This window comes from Terrapene carolina, unplaced genomic scaffold (genome assembly GCF_002925995.2).
Source record: "Terrapene carolina triunguis isolate 2854851 unplaced genomic scaffold, T_m_triunguis-2.0 Scaffold88, whole genome shotgun sequence".
NCBI classification, from domain to species: domain Eukaryota; kingdom Metazoa; phylum Chordata; order Testudines; family Emydidae; genus Terrapene; species Terrapene triunguis.
Window position 1 is genome coordinate 24,361,421 of NW_020664439.1, and position 13,665 is coordinate 24,375,085.

General features: G+C 43.3%; 1 protein-coding gene across 2 annotated transcripts in view; it reads right to left on the reverse strand.

Moving 5' to 3' along the window:
* Positions 1-4,514, reverse strand: part of IGSF10 (immunoglobulin superfamily member 10) — a 28,028-nt gene extending 23,514 nt beyond the window's left edge. The window contains exons 1-2 of one of the 2 annotated variants that reach the window (XM_026649998.2): positions 4,366-4,514; positions 2,971-3,220 (exon numbers count right to left, since the gene is read on the reverse strand). In XM_026649998.2, the coding sequence (XP_026505783.1) occupies positions 2,971-3,206 (236 nt within the window). In that variant the 5' untranslated portion in view covers positions 3,207-3,220; positions 4,366-4,514. Of the gene's footprint in view, positions 1-2,970; positions 3,221-4,281; positions 4,308-4,365 lie in introns of those variants that run through there. The other variant, XM_026649999.2, reaches the window with a different exon arrangement.
* Between the last annotated feature and the right edge of the window lie 9,151 nt (positions 4,515-13,665).

Below are 13,665 nucleotides of genomic sequence, written 5' to 3' on the forward strand. Positions count from 1 at the left end.
CCCCCCCCCCCCCCCCCCCCCCATGCAGAGCGCGCGTGGCTAACAGGGCAGCCGGCCGGATGGTGCCACTTACATGAGGCTCTGACAGCCAGAGAGAGCCCCTCCTCCTCTCCCCTGCAGCAGAGATCACTCCCTCCCTCCCTCCCTGCATTCGCAGATCGCCTCCGGCAGTCTGGAGCTCCTCCCCCGCTCCTCCTCCCCTGCCAGCCAGCCTGCCGGGACGAACGGCTCAGGCCGTTCCTGAGCAAGTTCACAGAGACATTAGGCGAAGGCCAACAACAAGAGGGCCAGGGGGTCGGAGAAGGGGCAGGGAGGTTTTGGATGGGGCAGTCAAGAGACGGGGGGGGGGCTTTCTGGGGAGGGTGTGGATAAGGTTTTGGGCAGTCAGGGTACAGGTGGAGGTAGGGTCCTGGAGGGCAATTAGGGTGGGAAGGGTCTTAGGAGGGGGCAGTTAGGCGACAAGGAACAGGGAGGCCTAGGTAGGGGGTGGGGTTCTGGAGGGCAGTTAGGAGCAGGGGTCCCAGGAGGGGGCAGTCAGGGGACAAGGAGCGAGGGGGGGGGTTGGGAGTTCTGGGGGCGGGGCTGTCGGGGCAGGGGTGGGGAGAGGGATCGGAGCAGTCAATGGGACAGGGAGCAGAGAGGTTTAGATGGGTTGGGAGTTCTGGGGGGGGCTGTCGGGGGGTGGGGAGTGGTTGGATGGGGCATGGGAGTCCCAGGGGTCTGTCTGGGGGTGGGGGTGTGGATAAGGGTTGGAGCAGTCAGGGTACGGGTAGGGGGTAGGATCCTAGGGGGCCAGTTAGGATGGGGGGAGGGTCTCAGGAGGGGGCAGTCAGGGGACAAGAGGCAGGGAGGCTTAGGTAGGGGGTGGAGTCCTGGGGGGCAGTTAGGGGCAGGGGTCCCAGGAGGGGGCAGTCAGGGGACAAGGAGCGGGGGGGGAGGGTTGGGGGTTCTGAGGGGGACGGGAAGTTGGAGGGGCAGTGGCGGGGCTAGGGCAGGACGGGGGGGGCTAGGCCGGGGCTCCTCCCATCCTCTTTTTTGCTTGCTGAAATATGGTAACCCTAGATAATCTTGTCTGACTTTCTGTATAACACAGGCCGTAGAACTTCCCCAAAATAATTCCTATTCGAACTAGAACATACCCTGTATCTTTTTTAAAAAAAAAATCCAATCTTGATTTAAAAATTGCCAGTCATAAAGGATCCATCACAACCATTGGAAAATTGTTCCAGTGGTTAATTACCCTCACTGTTAAAAATGTGTGCCTTATTTCCTGTTTTAATTTGTCTACAGCCTTTAGATCTTGTTATATCTTTGTCTTCTAGATTGAAGAGCCCATTAATACATTTCTGTTTCCTGTGGAGGTATTTATGGACTGTGATCAAATCACCCCTTAACCTTCTCTTTGTTAAGCTAAATAGATAGACTCAAGGAACTCAATATCTATAAGGCATATTTTCTAATCCTTTCACCATATTTATGGCTTTTCAGTATTGTCTATGATCAGGGATATGGCGATGTAGATGCCTCTCCACCAGGACCTGGACAGAGAATTGCAGCTTATTTTTCATGGGCCAAAAATCACTATAACAGTGGTGGTAGTTGTTTTTAATAATTATTATTATTTATATTATGGTATATAAGGCTCCCATCAGGATTGCGGCCCCATTGTGCTAGGCACTTGATCACTATGGGCCTGATGCCATGCCCACTTAAGTAGATGGAAAGGCTCCTGTTGACGTCAGTGGTCAAGATGAAGCCCTATCAGCTTGGGCTGGATTTGAACTGTGGCCACTGTTAGCCAGCTCACTAGCGGGCCTTCTAATAATAATTATATGGATTAGACACACTCAGATACTGATTTTTTTAAGTTGCTGGCTGGTCTTGTTTGATTGTATTATCAAGACTTTCACAACAGGGCATTACAGAAAATCAAATCTGAATAGATAACTTGAAGGTTAGTGAGAAATAAAAAGGGAGAAACCATTATGGATAAAATAAACATCTGTTCCCTCCCTCATTTACCCAATTATAGAACAGAACAGTTTCTGAGACAAATATTCAGGGAAGTGTTATTTCACATCCAATTAACAGATGGAAACAGAGGAGGCAAAGTATCATACGAAAAGTTTTTCTCATGGTACAGTATGTCCAAAGTGGAAGTGCTGGCACTAATCTCCATAGTATCTGAGACCCTTATATGTAAATCAATTTGTTCTCTCAACAACCCTGTGAGGTAGAAAGTATTATCATCCCCAGAAAGGTTTAATGGCTAGCCAAATGTTACACAGGAAGTAGCAAAGCTCAAATTTGAACACATCTATTGAGTTTCCACTCCAGTCTTAACATTTGTAAGGATTATCTCAATTCCAGGCGGGAATCCTTTGAATTCAATTTTATAGACTCAATAGCTTCAGATAAGTATAAAAAAATGAATCTTATACTCCAAATTGTTGGAGGTTCTTCCATCCCTAGTGGTAACATGATTTTCCCCACTACTTTTACCCTACCACCTTAATGCAAAATCAAGTCTCAGACTGCCAGTTATGGAAAAGGGAAAGTGAGTGAAAGTGATAAAAGTCAGAAAACTGTGGCTTCTTTTATAAAATTGGCTCGTAATGAGAAGAAAACAACTGTACGTAGGGTTTCTGGCTTTCAGTTTTGTGGTGTCTATTCTTGTGCAAATTATGGTTCAAACTGAATAAATTTTGTTTTAATCTGTTTTTAAAAATTATATTCCTTAAATTATTTAACAACTGCCCTGTAGAATCTGAAACCTTGAACTCCCAATCAATGTGGGAGAACATTAGGTTTTTCCAACTGTCACTGTAATGAATTCTGAATACTGCAAAATAGTAGATTTTAAAGGTTTTTAAAAACAATTTTAACCCAAACCCAGAAACTCTAATTATATTTTGCAAGGCAATGAGAGTTAACTGCACAGCATAGATAAAATGCAGATGTTAAACATACCCTAAATTGATGCGCTCCACGTTTTGGGGGATGTGCGGTGGGATGGCTGAGAGGTACCGGAATGTACAGTGTACTTCAGTGGGGACGTAGCAGGCACAGAGCCTGGGGCAGGCACTACTGCTGGGAAGAGTAGCCAGGCAGAAACTGAAGAGAAACTCCAGCAAGCAGGGTTTGCTTCTTCCTTTTACTTTCATCCTGTGTGCTAATCCTAAAACAACATCCCTCACAGCAAGCATGAACAAATGCAACCCTACAAACAAAACAAAAAACAGAAGCAGTCATATTGTAAAGATAAGTATCTGGTATCTTAGACCTGGGTACTTGTACAACTATTATAGAAAAGTTTGCTACTATAAAAACTGTAGGGTTTTCCTCACTGATCAGATCTATACAATAGCTTGGAGTATTTATCATTTTAAAAAATCCTGCACAGTTTCATACTTTTAATGAGAAGCGCTAGGCATGCTATTGCTTACAGTAGTAATAATAGTAGTAGTAGTAATAATAAACCTGACACCCTAATGAGACTATTGTTACAAATATATAATTTTGGTTATGTAGAACATCCATAAATCTGCTTGTAATTTGTTCTTGCCAAAGAACACGTCAGCTCCTTTCTTGCCAAATAATTACTCCAAACAAAATTAACAAATTTCAAAGAATGTGAGCTAGTTTAAAACTCAGCCTGTAGAAGCATGATTTATGCCACTCAAATTTAATCCTGTTCTTCCTATTCTTTAGACTATATCCAAGCAATAAATTCCCCCTCCAGCATTCTGCTTCTGTGGTGGGTAAGGGTTGGTACAGAGTTCCACATCAGAGATCATTGTTCACCAGGAATGTCTATAATCATCTTCCAGAGTTTGGTACTCAATAGTGTAGTATTAAAAGCTTGTTGGGATCTAAATCTTCCCTGAAGTGAGCTGCAGACAAGTTCAGATGAAGAGACTATTGTATTATTTTGAACAATGAATTTCTTTTTGTTCAAAAATCTGTGCCCTAAACCTGGGAAGTGCTAAGCACCCTCATGTCTCAGTGAAATCAACAATTTACTCAGCATCGCTTTGGATCAAAATCCAAGGGATTCTGGGAGTTTAAAGAGTCAATGGGCCAAATCTAGTAGCTTTGATTCTTGCAATTAGCACAACTTACTGAAATAAGCCTGCTCAGGTGAATAAGAGAGGTAAGATTTGGTTCCATAGCTGCCTTTCCACAGCATTTTATAAACGATAAATAAGTACAACTCTCAGCACTTTCAATGTTCATACAAGAATTTTACACTTAAAAGAGTTACAATAAGTCCAGTCTTACCTGGGCTAAGGGCAAAGGTGAGAAGGTCAGACAGGAAATTGCAAAGACAAAAAAAAAGCCCTAATACCCTAAAAAGGACCGTACCTGAGACTCAAAATTGTAAGTAGCTGTTTTTTTTCTCCGTCGGTTTATAAATGGAAAATCAGTAGTGAGACACGCGGGGGGAGACCGCCCCCCCGGCACTGAGAAAAGGCCCTTTGCAGCAGCCAGTCAGGTGAGGGGCTAGTTGCTCAGTCTGAGGGGCAGGGCGCGCACGGTGCTCCGGACTAGCGGTGAGAGGCGCTACCTTCCCCCGGCCCCCGAGCCGAGTCAAGGTGCATGGTCCGAGTGCCCGGGAAGTCTCCTGCGCGCAGTGCTCGCCTGGCTTCTCCTCGTGCCCAGGGTCCCTCCCTCAGCCTGACGCCCCGGTGTCCGGGGACTGTTCTCCTGCCCCTGCCCGCCGGCTCGCTCCGTGCAGGTGCCAGGGCTCTGGGCTTCGCCCGCTTCTGTGGCTGCAGCCTGGGGTGAGTGAGGGGCTCCCGTGTCCTCTGTTCGCAGCTGTGCGCCTGTCTCTGTGCCCTGCACTCCCCGCACCGGGCTCGGCCCGCCCCCCGGCTCCTGCGCCACGCTGATTGGGGGGAGAGCGGCGCCTTCTCCCCCGGCCGGCCCGGCCCGCTGCTGCCTCGGGACTCTGGCAGGGTCCCTGCTGAGCAGCCCCAGCAAGAGCCGCCCGCAGCCCCGGGCTCGCCGCTTCTCCTCAGGGCTGCAGGGGCGGAACCCAGGTCCCTGGGGCGCCTCCAACCCTCTCCTGATTCTGCCCCTCCGTCTCATTCCGCCCACGCCGCCCTGGGGCACCTGCCCTGCCGCATGACCCATGTGCCCTGCTACTGCCTGCGCACCCCTCTGCCCCTCATGCTAATTCCCCATCCCCCACCGGGCTCATTGCCCCTGGGCACCGGCCCCTCTGCCCCCTCATGCTAATTCCCCGGCCCCCACCGGGCTCATTGCCCCTGGGCACGGGCCCCTCTGTCCCCCGGCTCCCCTCTCCCACCGGGCTCATTGCCCTTGGGCACGGGCCCCTCTGTCCCCCGGCTCCTCTCTCCCACCGGGCTCATTGCCCCTGGGCACCGGCCCCTCTGCCCCCTCACGCTAATTCCCCGGCCCCCACCGGGCTCATTGCCCCTGGGCACGGGCCCCTCTGCCACCTCATGCTAATTCCCCACCTCCCACCGGGCTCATTGCCCCTGGGCACGGGCCCCTCTGCCACCTCATGCTAATTCCCCATCCCCCACCGGGCTCATTGCCCCTGGGCACCGACCCCTCTGCACCTGCTCCCGCCCCCTCATGCTAATTCCCCGTCCCCCCCTGGGCTCATTGCCCCTGGGCACCGGCCCCTCGGCCCCCCGTTCCTCCCCACCGGGCTCATTGCCCCTGGGCACCGGCCCATCTGCCCCCTCACTCTAATTCCCCCACAGCTCCTCTGCTCCCCCTCACTCTAATTCCCCATCCCACACAGTGCAGAACTTCCTCCTTGTCCCTTCCCCCCACTCCCTCTAGTCCCAGAGTCCCTCCAGTCCTGCCTCCTCTACGCTGGTGTGAAAGGCTCTGGAGTACAGTATCTGGTTTCTGTGTACCTGTGCCATGGGGAATGTGCTACTGTACTATTGTCTAAACATCTCAAAATGTCTCTGTAAAATCATATCAGGCTTCAATTTTCTAAGGTGGGGAGACTTGGAATCACCTACTTTTAGCTCTAAGACGCCCCTTGGGCTCATTAGTCTGTCTTTGCTTAACTCCCAGGGCATGAGAGACAGGAGGGTAGTCAAACTCAGCACTTCCACAATGCAGAGCAGAGTCACTAAGACACTGGGATCTTACTGATTATTCTTAATTTTAGTATGGTAGTGCTCAGCAGCTGCAATCAGGATTAGGTAGTGTACAAACAGACTAAGGGATGACATCTGCTATAAATTCAATAAAGTTAACCATTGTTTTTTCTCTTCACAGGGTCCAACTTTCTGCATGCATCTCTGATCTCAGCAGCCTTCTCTGGCTTAGCTAGAAGGTTTAGGTGTTTTATAAGACCTTTGCTTCCTGGCTGCTACTAGAGACCTCTCTCTCTCTCCCCTACCCTGCTCAGCTGCTCTCCCTTGTCTGGTCCAGCCACTGCATGGAATGAATGTGTTGAGAAAATGGCTGGGGGAGAGAGAAAACCTGCAGTGTGCAGGAAGTCAGACTAGATGCTCATGATGGTCCCTTCTGGCCTTAAAGTCTATGAGTCTATGATAGTTTTGGTCAGAGAATTTACTTGTCTCTTAATGGTAAGTTTTTAATTGGCACAGGATTGGTTTTGTGGTGTCATGGTTGAGAAAGTAGTTTTTTTAAGGGCATCACATAATCCCGTATTTTTCTGAAGAAACATTTTTGTTTATTATGCATTTTAAACATAATATATTGGGAATCATTACTGATCACATCTGAGTTTGCATCTACACAACTTTTAGCAACATTTTACATAAGCAACAAACACATTAAATACATTCCTTCATAATACAGCATGAGAGAATATCAAAATCAACGTAACAGCTATGGGTCTGTATATGACCAGTCTATGTTTTCTTATGAGTGTTAGCGGGAGTATGTGTTCATGTCACTTTGAAACAAAACAGGCCAGGATGAGTCCTAAGGATTTCTCTCAGCTTAGTTTCGTATTTTATTTTATTAATAAGGGAATGTATGCTAAACAACTCATAAGCATAAAATATAAAATGTGTAACTGTGTGAAGCGCTTCAAACTTAAGGGGGAAGCTAGGCTAGCAATAACTCAAACAATTATTTGTTATTGCATTGTTGTTTTTATTAATAAGTAATAATTTTTGCATCAGTGTTGACAGTTTCACATGGTCAGTTGTATTCTTTTTATGTTAAGAGGCTGCTGCTGGCCAATTTCAGTGCTGGGTGTTGTCAGGGCTCTTGCTCCTCCCTTGCTGTCAAAGGCAAGTTGTATTTAAGTTTTTAATTCTATAGTTTTACTGTTAAGTGTCATTTAAAATAATTGTTTATTTTAACACATGCTAGGTAACTAATTAATTATGCTTTAGCTCAGCTAGTTCAGCATATGTTAAAGGCAACACTCCTTGTCTGCACTAGACTTTAAAACCTGTTAGCTAACATGCTAGCATAATACTAAATCCTAGGCTAAATAAAGCCTCTGGTATCCAAACACACTACATAAGCATATTAGTTGGATGTTTCTGCTAAAATGATTAGTAGTAAAATGGCTCTTATTGATGTTTAAATTATCCCTGAGTTTCACTGTTAACACTGCATGCACTGAATGGGGGCAGTTTGCATCTCTTACAACTTATTGTCTGTTTGCAGACTCTGGAAGACAGCCATGTATCTATCAGTTTATATTCAGTTCAAGTTCAGAAGGCTTGCTTTGCAAGCATAAGAGTTTCCAGCTTTTCCCTTGAAATGAAAACTTAGACTCTCTAGGAGCTGGAAAGCCAGTGGTTAAGGTTTGGAATGATTTTATAGCCCATCTCTACTTCTTTCAAGCCTTCTTTATTTGAAAAAATGTGATTATCCAAAACTCATGTCACAAATACAATATGAGTTAAAAAGACAAAAATAAAAACAAAAAAACCCAACAAATTATGCATACTCAACATCAACAAGACTCTTCTAAACCCACCATGCTTTTGATTCCTGGCTGATTTAAAAACTCTGCCTAAATTATTTTGGTTGTAATTATTTACTTTTCTCTATTTAGGCATTTCCTCATTTTCAGATATCCCTCTTTCTTCTGCAAAAAAAGGATTGGTTAAAAATGGCATAAATTGTCTGTCGGTCATCAAGGGGGTAGAGTATTTATGGCTGCTTGTTTTCTTAAGAAAATTCTCTCTTCCTTTGCATCGTGTTCTGCCACAGACTGAAGTGGAGTAATTTATGAATTATTTAGATTTATATTGCTTGTTCGCATACTCTCTGATACTGTATTTCATTTGACGTTATTGACTGGGAAGGTGATATCCCAGTTGTAAACTGACTGAGGATTTATGACCGTTGTTAAGTGAGACTGAATGAAATGCAGTCCATTTCCCATCACTTCTCTTCAAAGTTATCTGATTAAACCAATAGTTCATGATAATTAATCATACTCCACTTTGTTACTACTATGTGCTTGATCCTGAAAACCCCTTTCCACATGAATAGTCCTTTCTCATCTGAATAGTCCCAGTGAGGTTAGTAGGACTGGTTCCACGATTAAGGATTACTCACATGAGTAAAACCTTGCAGGATCAGGCTGTGATGGATTTGTGTATGTTGTCTATATCTATATTAAACTACAAATTCCATTTTGTTTTGTGAATGACATTGTGATTGTAAAACAGTTCTGAGCCTTCAAATGTGATGATCTTCTTGCACTGAAAGCCCCAGGAGGTATCAGGAGAAATACCTATACCTAGCAGAGGCTAACAATGGAAAATGATCAAGAAAATGACCATTCAAATGCAAGCACCGTAAGACAATGAGCTGGCTACCACGTAGAAGAACCACTTATCCCAGATGGGCTTGTAACCAAACAACAGCTCACCTGATGTTCATGATAATCACTCAGGAGAGTCACTTGACAGAGGAGCCTAAACCTTATAACAGGGAGGTCTCTCTCATTGGCCTCTTTTAGACAAGAGCTCAGAAGCAGAAGGCAAGCAATGCAGGAGAGCAGAGGTCCTGGACTCCCTAAAAGACACTGAGCAAAACCCAAAAGGCTCTCAGAGTGGTGAGGAAACTGAAGCTGGAATTTGCATGCAGGTTTTTGTTGTTTTCTTTAGATCTGTATATCTCTTGTACTTTGAGTTAAGTGTTATTGGTTCAAAAATTCCTTTACAAAGTCTCTGTTACTTGTTTTTGACTGTTGTGTAGTCCCCAAAGTAACTCAGAGGGCCCACAACTTCAGTAGAATTTTGGGAGCATACAAGATATATTGAGTATGCTTGGGCAAGATAGCACTAATTTCAGGGCCTAAGCAGTTGGACTGTGAAGGGATGGATACTAGACAGGGCTCTGTGTCCCAAGTGTGTGCCTAGAGCCCCAGAGACAGTGCCTGGATTCTGCCCAGATCCCAGCAAACCTAAGAGCATATAGGCTCCAAGGTCTGAGTCCAGCACAGCAGCCGGGTGAACATCCAGTTAGGGGAGCTCTTCCAGGGTTGTAATACAGGACCTATAAACTAGAAATGAGAGTGCCTCTGGTCTTCTTTTTGTACATTACTGTTGATAATACAGTATACATTCATAGCTTCCAGTTGCTATACCAAGACATGCACTATCCATTAATTGCTGCTGAAGGTGTACCTTCCAACTCCCTCACCCCTCAAAGTAGGAGTTAAACCTATGGCCTTGAAGCGCAAGAGGCCAATGGACATTATATAAGCCAAACAGCAGGGAGGCTAGTTGCTGCTCAGTTGAGTGCTATATGTGGAGTATTTGTCAGCAGAAATTGTGTATTTTCCAGTGTTTGTTAAGGTCACAACCTTTTTGTTTCAATCTAATTCTTTTGTCTGTTTTTTTTTTCACCAGAGAGAGGGCGCAACAGTTTTACAGAAAACCTAAAATAGAAGTAAAAAGTACACATTATGGAATTGTATAGAGTTGATGTTATGAACCCAAGGTGCTTTAGGTTGTTATAGGGACACTATTTAATAGCAAATAGCAAAGGTGCTGTTTATGCTTCTGATGATGCAGTGGTGGGAGGGTTCCATTTTCCCCATCAAGCACTAAGGACTGGTGTAAGAAGTGAGTGAACTCAGGATATTTGTGAGAGTGGCATATGACAGACAGTCTGCGGATAATTATTATTTATTTCTAGACTTTATATAAAAGTGCTACTCTCTAGTAACCCAGGACTAACTGGGACTAAGGTACTGCAATGATGAGCAAATTGGAAATACTCAGGAAGGCTTCATCTTCAAGGATAATAGAGCCTCTGCTGTCATTTTAGTGTTCATACCTGGTCTTCCTTGTCAATCTAGCATTTCATGGAGTTTCCTCAGTATCCTCTCTCTCCTCTTTTTATTCCTGTTCTCACTTCCCCCCCTTTGCTACCCCCTTTTCATACATATAGGGGGAGTCTCCAGGGACCGTATAGTTATTATACTATATGTTATTGTTTATTTTGCTTTGTTTAAAGATGCTCCCTTTAGACCTTCTCAACTCCTACTTAATATCCCCTTGTATACGTAAGGATCACATTAACCCTTTTTACTACAGCATTACTCTGGGAGATTATGTTTAGCTGATTATCCACCATGATCCCCACATCTTTACAGAGTCACTGCTTCTCTGGATAGAGTTCTTCCATCTTGTAGGTATAACCTACATTCTTTGTTCCTAGATGTATTACTTTCCATCTGGCAATTCTGAAACTCATATGGTTTGTCTGTACCCAGTTTACCAAGTGATCCAGATCAGTCTGTAGCAGCGACCTGTCTCCTTCATTATTTACCATGCTGCCAATGTTTGTATCCTATGCAAACTTTATCAGTAATGGTTTTATATTTTTTCCAAGTCATTGATAAAAATGTTAAATAATGTAGGGCCCCAAAACAATCCTTGCAGGATGACACTAGAAATACAGCTTCCCAGCAATGGTTCTCCGTTTATAATTACATGTTTAGACCTGCCATTTAACCATTTTAAAATGCATTTAATGTGTGCCATGTTGATTTTGTATTATTCTAGTTTATTAATTACGATGTCATGCAGTAGCAAGTCCTATGCTGTACACAAGTGTAAGTATATTACATAAATACTGTTACAATCAAACTTGTAATTTCTTCCAGTTGTTCCCTGTGTTAATTGGTAGTATCTTGGTCTTATCTGTATTGACTCTCAGTCAGTATGCCCACATCCATGCCTCCACCCTGACCAAGAACACTGCCCAATTAAACAGAAATGGCCATTACTCCTGCCATCAGATGGAAAGGTCACAAAGAAACTGTGATGAACTAAGTTTAAAAGAAAATGGGGGTGGAAGGAAGGGCCACTGCAGGATGAGAGGTGATGTAGGAGGGAACTGGTGGTTGGCCATACCCCATAAATGGTGCTGAATTGTGCAAAGAACAGGTAAATCATAGGAGGCATCACTACAAGCGTCTCAAGTGCTGGCCTGCCAACGTGCATTAACCTTGATCAAGAGAGTGTATTTTTGCTAGGGTTGATAGGCTACTTCAGGCCCCTGCTCTGCCAAGTCCTCAGCTGCTTTGTTGAGTTTGCCAACTATTGTCAATTATAGGGGTGTTGTTTTATGATGTGGATACTTGTCCATTAGGAAATAGACAGTGTTCACCAACTCATTTTACATCGGCCTTTGAGTAGCTTTCTGGTTGATGATTAGAACTGACTGAGATTTTTCCATCAGAATATTTTTCACAGGGAAATGTTATTTCCACAAAATGAAAATTTTCCTTGGGAAAAATGTCAATTTTTGCCAACTATTTTGATTTTTCCATCAGGAAAACTGAAATATTTTAGGTTGGTTTGGCGTTAATTTGTGTCTGCCTGAGCCATCATGGTGCCTCATGGGAGTTGTAGTTTGGGTGCCTCAGACACTGGTTTACCCTTATGGGCTAAGCTCCTGGGCTGGACTACATGTCCCATTACGTAGGGGAAGAAACACAGAAATCTTTGTCATTGTAGAATTGACATAATTAAATGTTCCAGACATATTGACACCCTCCACATAAACATTAATTTTTGAAAATGATATGCTGAATATTACATTAAAGTACTTTTTTAAACAAAGAAAACGCAGCAATTATGTATACAATAATATTTTAACTGCCAGATCCTTTCAACAAGATTAATAGTAAAAATGAAATATGCAGCCAGAGGCATTAACAAATGTTAGAATAATTATCTACAGATGTTGAAAAATACTTAAATATCTGTTTTGCTACTGATTTCCATTCAAGTGCTTTTTAAATACAGGGGAGTGCAAAGCTATTCTGAGAGCTTGCTGATTTACAAAAATTAAAATTTCCCTGAAGCAAACCTCTCCAAACAAAAAGCTGATAAAATCACAGTGGCTTATGTTAAATTTTCAAAATCAGCAAGAATATTCTATTGTATCTTCATGATAGTATCAGATAATGCCAGGTAAAACTGGGCCATTGTAATAACAATAGCAAAGGAGTGAAACTACGGATGTGCGAATAAGTTGAGAGTAATAAAGACTAACGTGAACATCTTGCTACCATCAAAGCAAACATAAATGTTTATGAAGTTTAGGTCAGTGCAGATACATAACCTAAGGAAAATCCAGCAGGCTCATCTCAAAGGGTATGCTACCTATCACAATAGGTTTCCCTACACTGTTGCTCTGAGATACTTGCCTAAGGTCACCCAGCATGCCAGTGGCAGAACCAGGAATAGAATCCAGGTCTTCTTAGTCTCATGCCAATGCCCTATCCAATGGGCAACAGATCATTTACTTTTTTACTGAAAAAAATACTTACTACCATTACTATCTCACTACATTTCAAAAACAAATACAGCCGTGTTGCATGCTGGCATTGCAAAATAATCTATATTAAAACTATGTGACAAAATTGCAAGCAAACCATATTAAAACCATTCACAGACACTGCAGCGGTCTTTCTAGGGTTGGTGAGTAGACATTGGCCTAAGAATGCTGCTCAACATATTTGGAAAAAGGTAGCCAGAAGAACTCTCTTTTACAGATTTGAAAAATAGATCATTTTAGTGTCCATTAAAATCTCTTTAGAATTATTATCAATTTTACTTAAGACCAATAAAGGACATAATGGGAAGGGATAGCAAACCAAACAAACAAAAGAAGTACCCTGAATTCTGGCACATGCACTCTTGGAAAACTTTTGTTCTTGTTTGCTGGAATGGTTAACAATTTCAGCAGTGTTTGGCTCTCTTAAATTATTTAATTTAATTGGCCTAATTCTATGAGTAAGTGTGCTTTAATGCCTCAAGCTTTAGCTATTTGGGGGATAAGCGAGTCATGCTGTGTATCTTCATTGCAAACACTGAGACTGAATAGTGTCATCAGTAAAGACAAGATAAAGCTTTTAAAGAAATTTTGAGATTTCTAAAAAATTTCAGGATGGTTTCACAAGAAAACAAATGAGTGTTTTGATAAATTTTAATGTGGCTCTTCATGCTTACTTATTCAGAACAGTTCAGTTGGCTTAAAAAAAGGTTTCACAATTTCTGAAACTGTAATATTGTAGCAATGTAGTAAATCTTTCTCTGATGGGCTGTAAATGCCTCAGGAAATTAGTAATGGAATACATTGCCTTTTACACCTAAGTCACTGATAGAAGTCTCTCCTAGGTAAACACCATGTAAAAATCAATATCATTTCAGC